The 22,538-nt window shown below is 42.0% G+C and overlaps 1 protein-coding gene across 2 annotated transcripts in view; it reads left to right on the forward strand.

The window, feature by feature from the left end:
- LOC132834522 (V-type proton ATPase subunit C 1-A-like) overlaps positions 1-7,237 on the forward strand; it is a 68,894-nt gene extending 61,657 nt beyond the window's left edge. For both annotated transcript variants that reach the window (XM_060853445.1, XM_060853450.1), the window contains exon 14: positions 6,934-7,237. In XM_060853445.1, the coding sequence (XP_060709428.1) occupies positions 6,934-7,029 (96 nt within the window). In that variant the 3' untranslated portion in view covers positions 7,030-7,237. The remainder of the gene's footprint in view (positions 1-6,933) is intronic.
- Positions 7,238-22,538: the final 15,301 nt, after the last annotated feature.

Raw genomic sequence — 22,538 nt, forward strand, 5'->3', positions numbered from 1 at the left:
GCCATTCAACCAATTAATGTCTGCACTGACCCTTTGAAGAGCATCTCACTGCTACACCTCTCCGCAGACCCCCAACCTGTCTGCATAATCTCACATTTCCCATAGCTAACCCATCTAGTCTACACAATCCTGTACACTGTAGGCAGTTTAGCATGGTCAATCCAGCAAATCCACACATCTATGGACTGTGGAAGGAAGCCAGAGCATCTGTTGGAAATCCAGACAAACACTGGGAGAATGTGGAAACTCCACAGTCATCCAAGACTGGAATCAAACCCAAGTCCTGGTTCTGTGAGGCAGAAGTGATCACTACTGTCTCAACGTGCCATCCTGTTAACATCAATCTGGGGCATCAGCCCAATTCAGTGAAGACTACAGGAGGACAGGCTGGGACATTCACCTGGAATACTCGTAAGTGAGATGCCAACCTGGTGAGTTTACAACACAGGACTACCTGTGTGCCAAACATTCGAGATAGCATGCAATAGATAGGGCAAAGTGATCCCACAATCAGCATGCCATATGCCTTCTTGACCACTCTATCGACCTGCGTTGCCACCTTCGGGGACAATGGACCTGAACACCCAGATCTCTCTAGACTTCAATTTTCCCCAGGGCTTTTCCATTTGACATGTAGTTTGCTCTTGAATTGGATCTTCCAAAATGCATCACCTTGCATTGCCCGGATTAAACTCCTTCTGCCATCTTTCTGTCCAACTTTCCAATCTATCTATATTCTGCTGCATTCTCTGACAGTCACCTTCACTACCTGATAATCCACCAATCTTAGCGTCATCTGAAAATTTGCTAATCAGACCACCTATACCTTCCTCCAGATCATTTATGTATATCACAAAGAATAGTGGTCCAACACAGATTCCTGTGGAACACCACTGGTCACAGTTCTCCACTTTGAGAAACTCCCCTTCCATTACTACTCTGTCTCCTGCTGCCCACCAGTTCTGTACCATGGGGGACCTTATCAAACACCCTCCTGAAGTCCATGTATATGACATCTACAGCCCTTTCCTCATCAATCACTTTGTCACTTCCTCAAAGAATTCTATTAAGTTGGTAAGACATGAACTTCCGTGCACAAAACCAGACTGCCTATCACTGAGAAGCCCATTTTCTTCCAAATGTAAATAGATTCTATCCCTCAGTATCTTCTGCAGCAGTTTCCCTACCCCTGACATCAGGCTCACCAGTCTTTAATTACCTGGATTATCCCTGCTACCATTCTTAAACAAGGGGAAAACACTGGCAATTCTCCAGTCCTCCGGTTACACACCCCATGTTCAAGGATGCTGCAAAGATATTTGTTAAAGCCCCAACTATTTCCTCTCTCGCTTCCCTCAGTAAGCTGGGATAGATCCCATCCAGACCTTGGAACTTGGCTACCTTAATACCTTAATCTTGTATATTTATTCAGTTAGTAAGAAGAAAGAATATCAAGGCAGATCACAGGCCAATGTTTGCAGTTGGCTTGTGTTTCAGATGGCAGATTCAGTTTTGGTTTGAGAACCCAGATTTGAATGTGATGGTACATCAGATGTGATATTTCGGAGGGGCACCTTTTTGTCAATTAGAGATGGCAGCTGGGGTCCAATGTCAGGAGGTCTGTTCAATGCTGGCTACCAGTGCAGTAAGACTACTGCTGGTGGTCCAGCAGCAGGAAAGGCAGCAATGCCATGAGGCACTTTCATTAGGAGTGCAACAACAGTACTTAGGTTGCAATCTGGTTACTGTCCTTAACTGGATAAATAAGAATTTGTAGTCAAGTTGCCCTCAACAGAGATGAGGGCTTCCTTCAAGTTATTCAACTTGGGTCTTTTCAAATATGAAGCAACTTTTTCTTTAATAACACTTTGATCACAGTTAGGTGCCAATTATCAATGTTGACTCAGTCTGTTCTCTGGAAATACAAGGTGTAAAGCAACAGTAACTTCCTATATTCAGCATTGGGTTATCCAGAGTTGTGCTAATGGTTAATTTTCTAATGTTCATGAATTGAACTTTATATTGCATGGGGGACAATTACATGTCAACTGATAGTATTTAACAGAGAAATAGTGGTGAAAGTCAGATAGTGGGGAAAAAGGGCAGTTTTCCACTTTCTGTAGGTGGTGAGAAGGACAAATAGAAAATGGCCTCAGAGAGATGCTCAGCCTCTTCTTACCAATGAAGCAAATAAGTTTTGTGTGACAAGGTTCAATCCATTACCAGTTAAGGCTTTTAAGTGATTAACAGCCACTTACGGCCTCACCACTGATCCACTTATCTGCCTTTCCAGCAGGTGAGAAAACCCTGCCAATCAAGTTGGGGATGATCCCTCCAGTAACCTCTGGCAGCGGTTCTGGGCAGGGATAGGAGTTGGCAGTACTCCCTTTATTTCTATACTGTGAGTCTTTGAAATGGATCCAGCTTCCTCAGAGCCAGCTTTTCAGAGTGAACAGAACCTCTGCCACTCTTGTTCCTTTTTTAAAAATTTTATTGATCAGTACAAAATAGAGTTAACAATAAACAGAAAGCAGCAGTTCACAAAAAAACACTTTATACAGTGGAAAGGGCATCAAAGCCAAACCCCAAACCCCATCCTTCAACCAGTTTTCAGGGAGATGAGGACAAACCTCAAGTCCCACTTGCGCGCAAAGGTAACAGTAACAAACACAGACAAGACAGTATAATAAAATGAGCAACAGTGCATACAACACAGACCCAATATAGCTAAAAAAAAGATACGACACCAGTTCACACTACATACTGATCAGACCATCCTTGGCTAGCCTTCCTGCAGGACAGTCACCGGCCTTCAGGTCTCCAACCGAACCTCCCCAGGCCTGCTTTGACACTCCTGTTCTTATCTGTCAACCAGGGCTCCCTGATTATACTAGATTAATAGCCCCAATTAGGGAACTCATATTCTGTGACATCCACCTGCCTGACTTCATCATAATCACTACATCTACAAGTCCCTCTACCCACAATCCTCAACCTGACACACCAACAATTCTAATTTTTTTTTATTTAGAGCTCTATTTGAATAGGATGAAGGACTGAGCAGGACTGAGTTTCTTCAATTGCGCCTCTCAAATCCACAACCCTTACCATTTGAAAGAACATAGGTAGCAGACACTAAGATCATCATTATTACTAGGTTCCTAACTTGGAACTATGTTGCTGTGAATGAGAATCCTTTGCTCTATTTCTAAAATTGTTAGACTGGATGGGAAGTGTTGTGGAGTGCACTCAGTAGCCTCAAGTTGCTTGCCAGTTCAGCTGGCGCCAAAGGCCAACCAAAAGTTAAGAAGTACGTTCTATCAATTGTCACTATAATATAGTATAAAAGAAAGGTGAAAATGTGTTTCTGGAAAAGCGCAGCAGGTCAGGCAGCATCCAAGGAACAGGAAATTCGACGTTTCGAGCATAATGTTGCCTGACCTGCTGCGCTTTTCCAGCAACACATTTTCAGCTCTGATACTCCAGCATCTGCAGACCTCACTTTATCCTATAAAAGAAAGGTGGATGGTACAATTTTTGGAGGTGTAGGCCGTTTCCACAGTGGATGCAGTTTTCCCCACTGACAGATGTAGATGCTAGATTTTGTGGAATTCAGTTTGCTGATTGCTAAGTAGGCTAAGATTGTAGAAATTGCTTACTGATGAATCTCTTCCTCATCCTAAATTCTTTGCTTTTATGTTTGGGAGAAAGGCGGCTAATACTTAGCATATCTAGACCTCAAAGCCACTGATCTTGTGGAAATTCAGGACTATTATATTCTTAATACATTTGAGGGAATGAAAACATTTTCAGCAGTTCTGTGTTCCTACCAATAGGTGGTAAGCAAGTACTTTGTAAGTCTAACTGAAGTCTACAATCAGAACCATGCATGAGTAAAAGTGGTTTCAATTTTACCTTTACCAGAGAATGGTTTTTATAATTTGTGTAATTATCACCTATACTGTTTGCTTGTAAACTCCAAGCACTGGACAAATATTCACAAATTCCAAGAGTATTCGGTATATGATGTTCAAGAAATTGATCTCTCTGAGGAACTTGATATCAAATCACTACAAATTTTATAAGTCTTGCAGTTGATGCTTGATATTCTCAAATGGAATGTTGCCTTAATTGGGAAAATTTGTTTACTTTTTTCAAGCTATTTATGTTTTGTTCTTATTACATTCAAGTTTGGAATGAACAGATTCAATATTTTCATCTGAGAAGCTATGTGGGAAAACATTGATAGCATCAACCAGATGCATTTTAACATTTATTTTGCTTGTTTTACAGTGAAGTAACAATATTCCACTGGTCCCACCTTTAAAACTTGCAAATGCTTTGTTAACTTTTTAATGAAATTATATGGTAGGTCTAGACAGGAAAAGGCTATTCAGTCCCTCAGACATACTATGCCACTCTATAGGATCATAGTTGATCCAACATACCTTATGTCCATTTTCCTGTCCCTTCCGCATAACCCTACTGATCAAGAATCTACCTATCTCAGCCTTAAATATACACAAAAAACACTACCATACAGTACTGTGGGGACAGAGTTCCAAAAACTCACAACCATCTGAGAAAAGAAATTCCTCCTCATTTCAGTCTTTGGCTCCCTTTTATTCTGAGACCCTCCCATGATGGAAAACATCCTCTCAACATTTACCCTGTCAAGTCCCTTAAGAATCTTACATGTTTCAATTAGACTATCCCTCATTCTTCTAAACTCTAATGGATAGAGTCCCAATCTGTTTAACATTTGCCAACAAGACTGTCCCCCCAACCAGAGAATGTACAATCTCAGGGATGTAGTATTTTTCCAGTAGGAGAGGCTTCAATACATTGGAAGCAGTCAGGTCCATGGAACCAGTCTCCCTGGTGCAGAATGGGGTTTGTGAGTTGGGGAAAGCCATCTTAATTGGAGACTCGATGCCCCTAAAGAGGAGCAATGAGTGGGAAAGGTCGTCCCTGCACCTCCAACAAGGCACCTGGAAGACCTAACCTGCCTGACCTTCACGAGTCTTCAGTCTTCAAGAGAGCTTCTATTGTGTTGATCACCTCTCTGACTGCCAAGAGTTCAGAGCTGCCAATGCTCTTTGGCCTAGCAGCATAGGGAATCTACTTATCTTAAGAGGCTGCCTGTGGGAATCTCTCTGGGTTGATCCTGTTGATGGTATGTAGGCCAAGGATTTCACTTGGTCCCAAAGTCAGCTCCGGTAATGGTGTTGAAACAACTAAGGATGAAATTAAACTGCTCATTTGCAGATTATCTGTCCCTCATACCTGGCCCATAATAGTGAACCAAGAACCCAGGGATGCAGAGACTTTTAATGCTGGCCCACATGTGAACAGGAACCGGTGCCAATGGGGAGAGGCAGAACAGATAAGTGCAGTGGGCCTTGGGACCTGCTGCCTAGTGATTTTTGTTGGTAAACAAAAGATTCTAGAGTGGATAAAAGATCACTGTGACATTCCCTTTTTTGACCTTTGCATTTCGAGGATGGTAGAGAAAATCAGCTCTGATCCAATCAATGCAAGTTGGCAATTGTAAAACCGGATATAATGCTGAACAGTATCGTCAAAATAATAAGGATAAAAGTCAAAGGAATTCATGTTAAAAAAACTGTAGAGTGCTCTGGTGAGTCACCGTGGTTTCTGGTTACTGGAACACAAGATATTCAGGCTGTTGGTGCAGATCAGGGGAGAGCCTCATTCCCAGTATTAAACGGGGGAATAATCATTTGAACCCAAGGGCTTCATTTCAATGCAGCAGGCCTTACTCCTATCTCACTCAAAAAGGGTGGCACTGGAAAAGCACAGTGGATCAGGCAGCATTCGAGGTGCAGGAGAGTCGATGTTGAATGCCTGAAACATTGACTCTCCTGCTCTTCGAGATACTGCCTGACCTATGCTTTTCCAGCACCATCCATTTTGACTCTGATTCTCCAGCATCTGCAGTCCTCACTTTCTCCTCACTCCCATCTCAACCATGTGTCAGTGCTATGACATACGATCATTAAAGTAGGAGGGCATAGTCGGGAGAGACAATTGGAAGGGGTTGGAATCCGGAGCATCTGAGGTCCAAAGCTTGCTTGAAAGCTTTGAAGGTATACTCTGGCTTTTCATCACCTATAAGAAAACATTGAACTTCAATTCCTGCTAATTCATTTTCTTGGACCTTTTCTGGGCCAACATTGCATGGCAACATGTTTACTTGGTATTCCTTGCCTGGGCATTGATTTTGCAATGCAAAGTTAAAACACTGTTGAAGTGTGAATGATACCATAGCAGCCTGACTTTTAAATGTTCATGATGCTTCTGTCTGCCTGATCAAGGACTTTACTTGCTCCCTGAAGCATTCCTATTACAAAACAGCATGAGCATAGGTACAGCATAGATCTGAGAATCCCCTGGTGCTAATATTTTGACCTCAGTCCAACCTGCACACTTCCCCTGCCAACCTAAAAGTATATTTCTAAATGGTGCAGAAACTAGAATTGGTCATGTGTTGTCAGGGGACTGAGTCATGAGGATAGACTACAGAGACTTTAGCTTGATATCCTTGAAAGAAGGTGGCTGAAAGATGACTTTATGGATGCATACTAAAAATTTTGGATCTGGAATAATATATCAAATTAAACTGCTCAATAGCATATTTGTTCACAATTGTTAACAGAAAATGGGAGACTGTTATAAAAACATTCGTCCTGGTCACAGAATGTCATCAACATTGTAAGTGACTTCTGCATAGCTGGATGCATAAGCTCTGGAATTATTTATGGCTTTGATCATGGGAAGAGCTATATTGTCCTTCTGAATGGATGAGCTAAAATAGGCCAAACAGCTGTCTTCATCCATATATATCACATGATCTTAAGACCCTTATTATTGAAATAATTTAATACTGTGCTGATTCCATTTCTATTGCAGGTCAACATGGATATCCCTGGACTGAATGTTAGCCAACAAGATTACTATGCTTATGTCTACTTCAAAATTGACATTGATTTATTTAATTTTAAGTAAGTCTTTGACTAAAATGTGAAAGAATGAATGCCACCTGGATTTCTGTGTAGGACAAGTTTCTAATATATATATATATAAAATATATATCACATGCACGCACAAAAAAAATACACATGGAAGTGGGTTACTTGATAATTTTAATTTTTTTTTACCTTATTTCAAATAAGATTTTAAAATATGATGATGGTTAAGGCTTGTCTTTTAATCAATTTTTTAAAAACGTCTGTATGCCTCTGTCTTATTATCAAATCTTCCTGATTACAAATAAATCATATCTTTGTGAGTATTTTACCTTGAGCCATCTCTCTTTACCATTTTATGCTTTTATTTAGCTGAATTATTCAAACTTCAATCATCATAGTATTGAATTTATGTTCTTTTTACATCAAATATTTATTCATACATACAATAACAAAAAATGTTACATCATGTCCTTTTTTCCAATTCAGTAAATTGAGACTTTTTTTTGTAGCTTTGAGATTTAAAAACAAATCCTTATTTAATTTTTCTTTGACCCTTTTAAGTTACATTTGTACCACTTGCCACTAAGGCTCAGGCACTCCACTCGCTATTGCCTGCAACGTCCGTCACTCGCTATCACCTTAGCCTGTGTGGTCTCTGTGCTGCCTACTCACAGAATCATAAAATGCCTACAATATTGAAGCAGGCAATTCAGCCCATCAAGTCCACACCAACCCTTCAAAGAGCATCCCACCCAGAACAACCCAGACCCACCCATCTCTGTAATCTTGTAATTTCCATGACTAATCCACCTAGCCTGCACATCCTGGACACTGTAGACAATTTAGCACTGTTGATTCACCTATCTTGCACATCTTTGGATTGTGGAAGGAGACTGGAGCACCTGAAGGAAACCCACACAAAGACAGAGGAAGAATATGCAAAGTCCACAGACAATTGCCCAAAGATGGAATCGAACCAGTCCCTGGCATTATGAGTCAACAGTGCTAACCACTGTGCCATCTTGTTTTGCATATCTCAACACTTTTACCCTCACCGACATTGGCATCAGGTCTACTCCCTTAGACTTCAAGACATTACCATTTGCTTGCAGGACAGGAAACGAATTAGGTCGGTATAGTGCTGGTGTATGGGTGTGGCATTGATGTAGCAATGTGCTGTACAGCAACATGTCTATCCACTTGACTGATGACTGCTGACAAGCATTACAAGCTGCCTGGCTTTTTGACTGTACTAAACTATAAGGCAATGCAGTTAGCCTTCGACTTTCGACGACAAAGCAAAGCACAAAAAGGCTTGGCAAGGATGCTAAGAATGAGTGAGGACCAAGAAAGCATGTCAAACACTGGACATGGACCCTGTCTCTCTTTAGAAACAAAGTGAGTGAGTGCTAAGAGAGTGAGCAAACAGCCCTGAGATGTAGCCTCGTCCAATCCATGACAGACTTGGAGGGGGGAGAAGTATACTGTAAGTGAATCAAAGATGTGTCATGAGAGTGCAGAGAGGTAGATACATGTTCGATGCTAATGTAGAGTGCATGCAGTCACTACATATACAGTGTGCCCTAGATGTTGATGCCTGGTGCGCAAGCTAGAGATCCAGAGGAGTGTGCATTAAACCAGACACCCACTCTGACTTTCATGTCAGGAATTAGTTTCCAGGAGAAAGTGAGGACTGCAGATGCTGGAGATCAGAGCTTGAAAATATGTTGCTGGAAAAGCGCAGCAGGTCAGGCAGCATCAAAGGCACAGGAGAATCGACGTTTCGGGCATAAGCCCTTCTTCAGGAATTAGTTTCTGTCAATAGGTGGCCAAATCAAAGTCTGCACACTAATGAGGTGAGTTTAGGTAGTAATAGGGATGATAATGAGCAATAATCTGTCTTAACAGGTTATTGTCTTTAACTAGTGATAATCTTATCTCGATATTTGGAATAGAGTTATTGCATCTGACATTGATTAGATTAGATTAGATTAGATTTCCTACAGTGTGGAAACAGGCCTTTTGGCCCAACCAGTCCACACCGAGCCTCCAAAGAGTAACCCATCCAGACCCAATTCACTCTGACTAATGCACCTAACACTATGGGCAATTTAGCATGGCCAATTCACCTGATCTGCACATCTTTGGATTGTGGGAGGAAACCAGAGCACCCGAGATAGGCCTTGCTTGACTTCTCATGTAATTCTATCAAATTTTTTTCCTTAGCTGACATTATTGTTTTGCTTTAACTTTATCCTCTAGGCCCTGAGACTGTGATTAAGATAGTTTTCCTTGTTTTAAAATTGCATCAGCTTTGACCAATGTAGCATTGTTGGATTCAGCACTTCCTCACTGTGTGTGCAACATCATGAAAGTAGTGATTGCAGATGAAAAACATCATTATGAATGATGGTAACATCATGGCAAGGCAATGGCACAGTGGTTCCAGGTTCAAATCCTGCCATGAGAGATGGTTAAAAACTCATTCAGTTCACAAAGGTCCTTTAGGGAAGGGAATCTGATGTTCTTCACCTGATTTGGCCTACATGTGATTCCAGACACACAGCAATACGCTGACTCTTAATTGTCCTCTGTAATGGCATCACAAGCCATTCAAAATTGTCAAACTGCTAAAAAGCCTCAAGAAGGAATGAAAACAGGAGGATCAACTGGCAGCAACCTAGGCACCTGAAATGACAATGGCAAGCAAACTTAGCCCTGTTGACCCTGCAAAGATCTCTGGGGGCTAGTGCCAAAATTGGAACAGCTGTCTCAAGGACTAGCCATGCAACAACCTGACATAGTCACAATCGCAGGATCATACCTTACAAGCAATATACTGGCCATTACCATCACCAACCCTGGGTATGTCTTGTCCCACCAACAAGAACACCAAGCAGATGTAGTGGCACAGAGGTATAGAACATAGAACATAGAACATAGAAGGATACAGCGCAGTACAGGCCCTTCGGCCCTCGATGTTGCGCCGACCGAATCCTACCTAACCTATACTAGCCCAATAACTTCCAAATGCCTATCCAATGCCCGCTTAAATGACCATAAAGAAGGAGAGTTCACCACTGATACGGGCAGGGCATTCCATGAACTCACAACCCGCTGTGTGAAGAATCTACCCCTAACATCTGTCCTATACCTACCACCCCTTAATTTAAAGCTATGTCCCCTAGTAACACCTGACTCCATTAGCGGTAAAAGGTTCTTAGTATCTACCCTATCTAAACCCCTAATCATCTTATACACTTCTATCAGATCTCCCCTAAACCTTCTCTTCTCCAATGAGAACAGCCCCAAGTGCCTCAGCCTTTCCTCATAAGATTTTCCTACCATTCCAGGCAACATCCTGGTAAACCTCCTCTGCACTCGTTCTAAAGCTTCCACATCCTTCCTATAGTATGGCAACCAAAACTGCACACAATACTCCAGATGAGGCCGCACCAGAGTCTTATACAACTGCAACATGACCTCAGGACTCCGGAACTCAATTCCTCTGCCAATAAAGCCCAGTACACCATATGCCTTCCTCACAGCACTATTTACCTGGGTGGCAACTTTCAGAGATCTGTGTACATGGACACCAAGATCCCTCTGCTCATCCACACTACCAAGTAGCCTACCATTAGCCCAGTAATCCATCATCTTGTTATTCCTACCAAAGTGAACGACTTCGCACTTAGCTACATTGAATTCCATTTGCCACATTTCCGCCCAGCTCTGCAACTTATCTATATCCCGCTGTAACCTACCACTTCCTTCCTCACTATCCACAACTCCACCGACTTTTGTGTCATCCGCAAACTTGCTTACCCAGCTTTCAAGTCCTTCCTCTAGATCATTTATAAAGATAACAAAAAGCAATGGTCCCAAAACAGATCCTTGTGGTACACCGCTAGTAACTGCGCTCCAAGATGAACATAATCCATCAACTACTACCCTCTGTCTCCTTCCAGCCAGCCAATTCCTAATCCAAACCTCTAATGTATCCTCAATGCCATACCTCCGAAGTTTTAGCATTAGCCTACCATGGGGAACCTTATCGAACGCCTTACTAAAATCCATATACACAACATCTACTGCTTTACCCTCATCCACTTCCTTGGTCACCTTCTCAAAGAACTCAATAAGGTTTGTGAGGCACGACCTGCCCTTCACAAAACCATGCTGGCTATCCCTGATCACGTTATTCCTACCCAGATGTTCATAAATCTTATCCCTTACCATTCTCTCTAAGACTTTGCCCACCACTGAAGTCAGACTCACTGGCCTATAGTTGCTAGGGCTATCCCTACTCCCTTTCTTGAACAATGGGACCACATTCGCTATCCTCCAGTCCTCTGGTACTATTCCTGTTGACAACGACGACATAAAAATCCAGGCCAATGGCTCTGCTATCTCCTCCCTAGCTTCCCATAGGATCCTGGGGTAAATGCCATCAGGCCCAGGAGACTTATCTATATTCATCCTTTCCAATATTCCCAAAACCTCTTCCCTGCATATTTCCAGGGCATCCATTCTAATTATTTGTGATTCCATATTCACATCAGCAACAGTGTCCTGTTCCTGAGTGAATACTGATGAAAAGTACTGATTTAATGTCTCTCCAATCTCCTCCGCCTCCACACACAACTTCCCACTACTATCCTTGACTGGACCGATACCTACCCTAGTCATCCTTTTATTCTTGACATACCTATAGAAAGCCTTTGGGTTTTCCCTAATCCTACCAGCTAAAGACTTTTCATGAACTGAGGGGGAGTTGTACTGGGATTCCTCTACACTGATTTCGGACCTCATGAAACCTTATAGCAGCAGGTCAACCATCTCATTAATCATCATTTACCTTCCCACCTCACCTGATGAACCAGTACTCCTCCATGTTGAACGCCACTTGAAGGAAGTGCTGAGGGTAGCAAAGACAAAAAATGTAGTCTGGATGGGACTTCAATGTCCATCAGCATGAGATGTTCAGCAGCACTGTTACAGACTGAACCAGTGGAGTCCTAAAGGATACTGCTGCGAGTCTGGGCCTGTGCCAGGTAATGAAGGAACCAACAGGAGGGAAAAATATACTTGACCTCATGCTCACCATGTGATGCCTCATTTGCATCTAGCCATGACATATCAGGAAAAGAGTGCACCACACAGTCCTTGTGCAGACAAAGTCTCATCTTTACACTGAAAATAGCTATCTAACATCATGTTGTGTGGCACTACCACCACAATAAATAGTATAGACTTTGAAGAGATCAACAATTCAAAACTGGGCATCTATGAGGTGCTGTGCGCCATCAGCAGTAGCAGAGTTTACTCCAACAGAATCTGCAAACCTCATGGCTTGGCATAACGTCCACTCTACCATTACCATCAAGCCAGGGGATTAACACTGTTTCAGTGCAGAGTACAATCAAGAGTCAACCTTATGAAGTTGTAGAACAGGACTATCGGCATGCCAAACAGCATAGGTAGCAAAAATATTCCCATCCTCAAAAATGGGGAAATGCAGCACATCAGTGCAAAAGAGAAGATTGAAGCATTCATAAAATCCTCAGCCAAAAGTGCCAAATGGATAATCCAGTTCAACCTTCTCTTGATCTTCAGCATCATTCATGCCAATCAATCCTGATTCACTCCATGTGCTATCAAGAGTCAACTGGAGGCACTGGATACAGTAAAGGCATTGGGCTCTGACAACATTCTGACAATAGTACTGAAGGTATGTAATCCAGAATTTGCCAAACTCCTAGCCATGTTGTTCTTCGCAGTGTTGCCACATTGGCATCTACCTGACAATATGGAGAATTGGCATATTTTGTTCTGTACACAAGAGCAAGATAAATCCAACCCAGTCAATTACCAGTTATCAGTCTATTCTCAATCATCAATTATGGGATGGAAGGCTCCATCAACAATGCTATCAAACAGCAATAACTGCTCACTGATGCTTAGTTGAGTTTTGCCAGGGTCACTCAGCTCTTTGATTTCATTACAACCTTGATCCAAACATGGACAAAAGTGCTGAATTCCAGAGATGACATTAGAGTGACTGCCTTTGACATCAAGGCCCCACATTTGAATGAGCGTCTCATCAAGGAGCCCCAGTAAAACTGCGTTAATGAGAATCGGAGGAAAGCTCCCGGCTAGTTGGAGTCATACCTGGCACAAAGGAAGATAGTTGATGTTTATGGAGGTTAGTTATCTCAGCTCCGAGACATCCTAGAGTAGTATCCTAGGCCAGAACACCTTCAAAAGAGATCAAGAAAAAAACTAACCGACCTAGTAGTGAAATTGGATTGTTTAAAATGACAAAACAGGAAAATGAGAAGTTAGTTTTGCTAGAGTACTTGCAACAATCTCCTACAAATCCAAGGCTGACAAAATTAAAGGGGGTCAAGTGTTACACCTTGAAGCACTGACAAGGTGAATGGATCTAGAAGCAACATCATGGAGAAAATGGAAAGATTCTTGGCAGTCAGAACTGAAGACCAAATTCAGCAGATTGCTGGTCTTCTTAATTGTTTGCTGTTCTCAAGTATTGCTAGCAATTAGGTGGGAAGGAAGATGGACAGGTGAGAGAAGTTCAAGAGGGTGGTGCTCAGTTGGAGGGTTGGGTCTGGGATAAGATGGGGGCAGGGGAGATGACGAAACTGGTGAAATCAATTGATGCTGTGTAGTTGTGTTAGGCCGGAACCTCGGGGTTCCAGTCTTCGCGAGTTCTTTGGAAGGAGAGACCGCACCAGCTTCTTTAGTTTGGAGCAGAGCACCATTTATTTTACAGAATCAAAACTGGCAAACTATACAACGAATTCTACAGCATGCAATTCGTTGGAGAAGGCGTTCTGCCCCTCTGCTCAACTTCGCCCCAGTTATACCCCTCGCTGGCCAGTGCTCCAGGTCAGGTGTCCACGTCTGGCCTTCCTGTTGGCTACTCGTTCCCGGGCAAAGTGTTCCGCCCTCTGGTTGGATGGTTTGAGCTGTCTGTCCGTTTGCCTCGGAGCGACCAGTCCCGTAGACATTGTGGGGCCACTGGTCCTGCTTATTTAATTAGTGGTTTACCAGAAACAATAGTTCATTACCATTTAAGTGAGTAGTTTCGATGGTTCAATCGACAGCTCAACTGATCCAATTAGCAATGTTTACCAGTTACAAATTCCAGAGGTACAATTAACAGGCTGTCTATCAGCTAGCCTCTGATCAGATTAGGAGGCCAGCAGTTTCCAGTTCGGTAATCATGATAGTTTAACCATTTCAGGCCCGGTATTAGAAGCACTTGTTACAGTTATAGTTTTTTCCCTCCCTAGATCTAGTGTGCCCACCCCACTAGTACAACTACTCCAACAGTTGGAGGGTCCCAATTCTTCCTTGTCTATACTTTAAATAGATGACTTCTTACCTCTTATACCCTCTGGTCCTAGACAGCTCCACAAAGGGAACAATCTCTTACCATTCTCCCTGTGAAGGCTCTCAAAAATCTTATATCTTTCAATAAGGTCATCCCTTGTTCTTCTAAACTCCACGTACTACAGGCTCAAGCTATTCAACATCCCTTCATAAGTAAATCCTTCCATATCTGGGATCAACCTCACAAAATTTCTCTGGACTGTCTTTAATGTCAGTGTGTCTTTCCTTAGATAAAGAGACCAAAACTGTTAACATTATATTTGATTTCATTATTTAGTGACCTGCAAGACGTAGCAATGTGTCGGTTTATCATTTCCATATTAATTTTTGTTGAACCTTCACTCTACTCTTTGATTTACTGCATCTTCACAAATTTGATTCATTGCCCAACAATACAGTAAAATTCTCTCTACTTCCCTAGTTATACATCCACACCAGCACAATTCAGTTGGAGTTTATCTCATCGGTTAAGATTCCATTTCCCCAGTCCTGGGTGCCTGTACTCCATGAATTGGAAGCTACTTCTCCCATACCAGCCTTTGAGCCACCCATTCAAATGTCCAATTTGATTTGTCCTTTGTCAATTTGGACGTGGCTTAGGTAATAATGTAGAGATTATGACATTTGACATATGTCTTAATTTGACACCTAGCTCTTCATACTGACTGCAGAACATGTTTCTTTGTCCTACCCATGTGTTAGCCCCTATATAAGCCTTGACATCTGGGTCTTCCTCCCACCTAAAGTTCCTCTCCAGACTCTCTATCCTGAATCCTGGCATCGGACAGGAAACACAGCCATATTGACATAGATTCCTTACTGCAGAGAACAGTGACAATCTCCTTCACTGTACTGTCTTACACTTCTACTACAACATTCTTCTTACTTGCCAGTCTTGAATGTCTACCATGATGCCATTGTCAGTTAGTTCATGCCATGCTGTAGACTTCATTCTCATCTAAACTTCTTTTCTTCTCAGGAAAATGTAGAATTTAACTGGTGTAATATGTATTCTTCATTGAAAATGATTCCTACATAGCAGTACCAGGAAATCAAGGAGTCATAGAGTCATACTGATGAAGAGGAACCTCAATTATTCAAATATCAATTATCCAAATTTCGGATTATCCGAAGGAGATCTGAAGTCCAGGTAGAAACATTACATCAAAGAGGTGTTTCCAACACTGATTGCGCCTTTTGTTTACAGTGATTAAAAACAAACTCAGCTTACTGAAATGCTGCTGAGAACAGTCCTGGTCTTTGATGGGATTCCAGGCACCAACTGACGACCTGCCCTCTCTCTCCCCACACTTTTCCTGGAGTTCTATACAGATAATCTCTCCAACATTGCCCTGTAAAGGGCAAAGGTGGAACTTGTCAAAAAGTTGCAGTAAAAATTTGTGTGGCTGCGTGCGCCTGTGGGTGTATGTGCATGCATGCGTGCACTATTTGTAGACTCAACCCCCTCCCAAAGGCAGCAGCAGTCTTACTGTTGGTATCCAATGGTTGCCCCCAGGGAGGGGATGCGCAGATGGGGGGCAGGGGGGTCGGATGGGGGTGTTGAATATGGGTGGGGGTGGAGTGGAGGCATGCAGGACAGGGTTGCACACAGGGAAGTGGAGGTGGAGATGCACGGGGGGGGGGGGGGAGGGGGTGGCAGGGACTCGCATGCGGTGTGCTGCTGCCTAGTCTCCTGAATGGGAAGTGGACATAGCAAGTGCTCGCTGTGTCCATGGTGGTGGTGGTGGGGGGTGGAGGACTTAAGCAATGCTGCGGGTCTCTTATACACAAGTGTCTGTCTGCTCAGAAACAAACCTTGTGACTGAGTGTGGGAGCAAGATGGGCAGAGCAAGGGAAAAGGAAACTTCAGAAAACTGCAAGGCCCAGAGGAAAGGGATTGAATCAATTAACCGAATAATCAATTATCTGAACAAAATGGTACCCGCCCATCTCGTTTGGATAATCGAGGTTCCTGTGTACAGCACGGAACAGACCCTTCGTTCCAACTCGTCCATGCCGATCAGAAAGCCCACTCAATCTAGTCCCACTTGCCAGCACCTGGTCCATATCCCTCCAAACCCTTCCTATTCATACAGATGCCTTTTAAATGTTGCAATTGTACTAGCCTCCACCACCTCCTCTGGCAGCCCATTCCACACATGCACCACCCTCTATATGAAAACATTGCCCCTTAGGTCTTTGCCCTCTCACCCTAAACTTATGCCCTCTAGTTCTGGACTCCCCTACCCTCAGTAAAAGATCTTGTCTAATTACCCTATCCATGCCTCTCCTGATTTTATAAACCTCTATACGGTCACCCCTCAGCATCCAACGCTCCAGGGAAAACACCCCCAGCCTATCCAACCTCTCCTGACAGCTCAAATCCCCCAACCCTTGTAGATCTTTTCTGAACCCTTTCAGTTTCCCAACATCCTTCCAGACCAGAATTGCATGCAATATTTCAAAAATGGCCTAACCAATGTCCTGTACTGACTCAACATGACATGCCAAATCCTGTATTCAATACTCTGACCAATAAAGGAAAGCATACCAAACACCTTCCTCACTATCACATCTACCTGCAACTCTACTTTGAAGGAACTATGAACGCACTCCAAAGTCTCTTTGTTCAGCCCTGATTTGCCTTTCCAAAATGCAGCACTTCGCATTTATCTAAACTAAACTCCATCTGCCACTCCTCAGCTGATTAGCCTTCTGATCAAGATCCTGTTGTAATCTGAGGTAACCTTCTTCGCTGTCCACTACACCTCCAATTTTGGTGTCATCTGTAAACTTACTAACTATACTTCTTATGCTCACATCCAAATCATTAATATCAATGACGAAAAGTAGTGGACCCAGCACTGATCCTTGTGGCATTCCACTGGTCACAGGCCTCCAGTCTGAAAAACAACTCTCCACCACCACCCTCTGTCTTCTTTCTTTGAACCAATTCTGTATCCAGGTGGCTAGTTCTCCCTGTATTCCATGATATCTAACCTTGGTAGCCAGTTTCCCATGGGGAACCTTGTCAAACTCATTACTGAAGTCCATATAGATCACGTCTACCACTCTGCCCTCATCAATCCTCTTTGTTACTTCTTCAAAAAACTCAATCAAGTTTGTGAGGTATGATTTCCCATGCACAAAGCCATGTTGACTATCCCTAATCAATCCTTGCTTTTCCAAATACGTGTAAATCCTGCCCCTCAGGATTCCCTCCAACAACTTGGGCGGCACGGTGGCACAGTGGTTAGCACTGCTGCCTCACAGCGCCAGGGGCCTGGGTTCAATTCCCGCCTCAGGCAACTGACTGTGTGGAGTTTGCACGTTCTCCCCGTGTCTGCGTGGGTTTCCTCCCACAGTCCAAAGATGTGCGGGTCAGGTGAATTGGCCATGCTAAATTGCCCGTAGTGTTAGGTAAGGGGTATATGTAGGGGTATGGGTGGATTGCGCTTCGGCGGGTCGGTGTGGACTTGTTGGGCCGAAGGGCCTGTTTCCACACTGTAAGTAATCTAATCTAAACTTGCTCACCACTGACATCAGACTCACTGGTCTATAGTTCCCTGGCTTGTCCTTAACACCTTTCTTAAATGCTGGCACCATGTTAGCCAACCTCCAGTCTTCCAGCACCTCACCTGTGACTATTGATGTCACAAATATCTCAGCAAGAGACCCAACAATACTTCTCTAGCTTCCCACAGAGTTCTAGGGTACACCTGATCAGGTCCTGGGGATTTATCCAGCCACCAGGAAAGCCAATTCACTTGTGCAGAAATCTTTTTCAGCAGTCACAGGTAAGTTGAACATTGAGTGAATGGACTCTCTTCCTGACGGTGAATCTCACTGTCCTCAGATTTGACATCTTAATGACGAAACGGGTTTCACTGATGTCCTGCACTTGGGGAAATTCAGTAATGGAGGTGAAACTCACTGACCTTTGCAACTGCAAAACATGGCAAACAGCGGTGTGAAGTATTCTATGATGAGGGGACAAATCTACGATCACCTGGCTGCTGCCCATAGAATCATAGTCTCCTGCAACATTAGTTCTCTGTCTTTAGTTGTAGAGCTTATGCTGAGGGTATAGCTTAGTTGCCTGCCCTTGTCCTTGTGTGCATTCTGTGCTTCTCACTACAATCTCATATATGTCCCTCTCCAGACTTTCAATGAACTCTTAAACTAATTTAGTTGGCAAATTGGCTGAGTTCTCATGGTCAATCTTCTTCTGCCCTGGTGAAACCAGCAATATCAGCAGATGTCACAATTATCATCATATGCCCAGCTCCGTTCTTGACCTTGGAGAGGCCTAAAAATCCTACCCATGAAGTCAAATGTTTTCATTACTTATTCTTAATTAATATTTAAATATACACTCACAGCAAACATTAAGACCATATAGCAGTTAAATTCTACATTTTCCCCTTCCTCTGTCTGTTTCTTCTTCTGGTATGGCTCTGATCTCTCCTTGTTTATATTGTTTCTAACTATATTAATCCATAGTCATCTGCATTTCACAATCCTTTACCCATTTTCGGTGCCAGTTCCTATCAGTTTTCATCAAGATGTTCCAGGTTACCTAAATATTTATCTTTAGTCTCATGTCCATGGATTCACAGGAGAACAGAAAACCTTAGTGTTATGATTAGCAAGGCATAAAGGAGAACTAAGTCTCCAGATTATTGTGATAAATTGAATCCCAATATAAACATGAACAAAGTGGCCTTAAAAGAAAGCTTTAACGAACCCATGTTCAGACATACAGTCTGTTCCTTTTGTGGTCTTTCAGTCCTAGATATTTAAATATAGAACCAGAGATAAAATGGAACACAATGTAAACAAAGTATTTTCATGCAATTTCTCTTTATAAGCTTAGTTTTGATCTTTATCTCTAACAGAGTAATATGAAATATATTCTAATCATTTCATTGCCAGCATTGTACATAAAAAGTACATTAAATAGTTTATCAAAGCAACACCCTTAAATTTCTACCATAAATGAACAATGTTAACATTAAGTATTTGTTTAAGTAGATGTACTATTAAGGTCTGGAAAATGTTTACTTCAAACAGTCACTTAAGAATTAGAATCCATTCAGAATTTTTTGACTTTCAAGTCAACTTATTTTTTATTTGTTTAACTTTCTAAATATAAGATGCTGCTTTCCTGCCTCCGGTGAGTGACTGTGTAGAGTTTGCACGTTCTCCCCGTGTCTGCGTGGGTTTCCTCCGGGTGCTCCGGTTTCCTCCCACAGTCCAAAGATGTGCAGGTCAGGTGAATTGACCATGCTAAATTGCCCATAGTGTTAGGTAAAACGTAAATGTAGGGGTATGGGTCGGTTGCGCTTTGGCAGGTCGGTGTGGACTTGTTGGGCCGAAGGACCTGTTTCCACACTGTAATCTAATCTAATCTAATATGTTATTCATATGGCTAGTCCTTCAACAGAAAATGTACCAAATCTTTAGCATCATCAGGCCTATTGTTTGTCTCACAGAATAAAAATAAGGTACTTAGTTCCTTGTTACTTTTGTTTAACCAAAAGCAGGAGGAGAATGTCGTGTCTATTTGAGTGTTGCTGTCTGGACAAATGTTGTATATTGGGTAGTCAGCTTACTGAGCTCTTTCCCTGTACACATTTTCAATGAACCAGAGATCTAATGTACTATAGGCTGCAGAATTTGACAAAAACACAACCAAGAATTAAAGACACATTATTTTGTGCTTTAGTGTTGGGGTTTGCAATATCACTGTTATTCTATAAAACCTTAAGTTGTAGCAGCAGAAGTGGGTCATTTAGCCTATTGGGTCTGCTCCCTCTTTCGATGAGCTGATCTGACAATCCTCAATTGTACTTTCCTGTCTGTTCTCCATATTTCTCCTTAATTCTCTTATTGATTAAAATTCTGTCTGTCTCAGCCTTGAATATACTTCACGATCCAAACTTACAGCCCTCTGCAGCAAAAAAATTCCACATATTCACTACCCTCAGTGAAAAAGAATCCCTCCTCCTCTCTCATTTAAATGTGTAAACCCTTATTTGAGATTATGCCCTGCTGGTCTTAGTCTCTCACACGGGGAAACAACATTTCCACGTCTATCCTGCTAAGTCCCCTAGAAAGCTTGTATATTTCAATAAAGTTACCTCTCATCCCTCTAAATTTCACCAAGTACAGGTCCAACCTATTCAACCTCTCCTCATAACACAATCTTTCCACATCTAATATCAGTCTAGTGCATTTTCTCTGAACTACCACCAATGCCAATATATTTTTTCTTAAGTTAGAGGCTAAAATTGTTCACAATATTACAGTTATGGTCTGACTAGAGCCATGTGTAGTTTCAGCAAAACCTCCCTACTTTTATATGCCATTCCCTTTGAAATAAAGGCTAAAATTCCATTTACCTTCTTCTTTACCTGCTGAACTTATTTTTGTGGCTTTGTATCTCCTATACTGTTCTTCAGGATCAAACACAACATTGCCACAATACCATGCATAAAAAAGGGTTAAGTTTCCACTTCTGAACTCTGGTTGTTCGTTGGGTGACTTGAATAAAATGTAAATCATAGGCAGAAATTGCACATGCTAGAAGTACATTAGTGGATATTTTAGCTGAAAGCTATTAGATTTTGGCTGTTTAACATAATGATCTGCCAAAAGACCATGTCTAAACAGCTGGCATTAAAGAAACAGCAAAGGGAGTTTGGTTCTTTCTATTCTTATATTATTTTCAATTTCTCCACTCTGTGCAACTGTTTTGGCACCTACAGATGTTTTTAACTCAATGTTAGGACTGTTCCTATTTTTTGCTAGTTAGTTTCTTTTTTGCTGTAAACATCAGTCTACAGCATTTAAAACACCACTAGCAATTGTCGATCACGCATTGAAGATGTACTGATGGCAACACTGGCAAACACTTTAAAATTCAAGACATTAGGTTTAGACATCCTAGTTATGGCCTACACTTGACTAAAATGAAAGGATCCTGAAGGTCTATTATCTGATCACTGGACTGAGGACACATTCTGATGAGTGTTAATGTGTGAAAACACAAAAGAGACAATAATATTTAGATTATACAGCCACATCTATGCTCTGCCCTAAATTGTGTTGGTTTTTCCTGTGGATGATTGTTGCAGCTGCTGTTTTACAGATGGATAAACCTAGGATGCCTATACATTTAGAGATTATTAAATGCTAAGTATTCCTGCATGTTTTTCCAATAAGTCATGAATTACTTGACAAGATATAGCAGGTATTAACCTCCAAATATGTGCGGTTATAAATTTCTCAGAATAGCCAGGGAAAAAAACAACGTGCAAACACCCAGATCAAGGGTAAGTCCTTGATTAGATTTAGCAATTTATTGATCCCCCACAGTTAGACCAAAAAGAATACAAATGCAAGGTTAGACAATGTTCAAAACAGTAACAGATATGTCACATTTTGAGACAGAGAAGGAAAAGTACTGACATCAATGCTCCTCCTAGCAGAACCAGGTAATAACATCTCTGTATTTTTAATCAGTGGAATTTACTGAAGGAGAAAGCTTCTTTGAACCTAGAAAATGTTATTTGCTTATTACTCAGCCTGTTAAATCTAATAGCTAAGTGTTATTTTAAATCTTTGCATAAAATGCATTCCTTGCACACTGTGGTTGATTGGGGCTCCCTCAGAATCCCTATCAAAAGCTAATGTCAAAAGAGAGTTGGGGCCAATGGTCATCCATTGAAAGAATGAGAATTCCATTCTCCAGTGCCCCCAACACACTGTACAACTAAAAGGAAGATGCAGGGAAACAATACTTGAAAAGTTAGAAGTGGAAGGTAGTACTGTCAGATTAGTTTGAAGACCTGCTAGTTAGTTTAAGAGGATTCTACCAATTAACTGACGTTCTTGCAAAGACAGACATTTTGTATTTTTCAGCCATCTCCCACTGACTGAACCCAAGTGGTTCAGCGGTATTGTATTTTTCAGTATTTCCCCACCCAAAACAGATATTCCAATTGTGTCAAATTTAAATGGTAAGGCCTACCAGTATAACGCAAATCGCCAGAAACCAGGAATTCTGACAAAGCCAGGCACATAGATTCTTGTAGGGCTAAAGTCACACTCCATCACTGTGAGAGT

Source organism: Hemiscyllium ocellatum, chromosome 3, assembly GCF_020745735.1.
Source record: "Hemiscyllium ocellatum isolate sHemOce1 chromosome 3, sHemOce1.pat.X.cur, whole genome shotgun sequence".
Lineage (NCBI taxonomy): Eukaryota > Metazoa > Chordata > Chondrichthyes > Orectolobiformes > Hemiscylliidae > Hemiscyllium > Hemiscyllium ocellatum.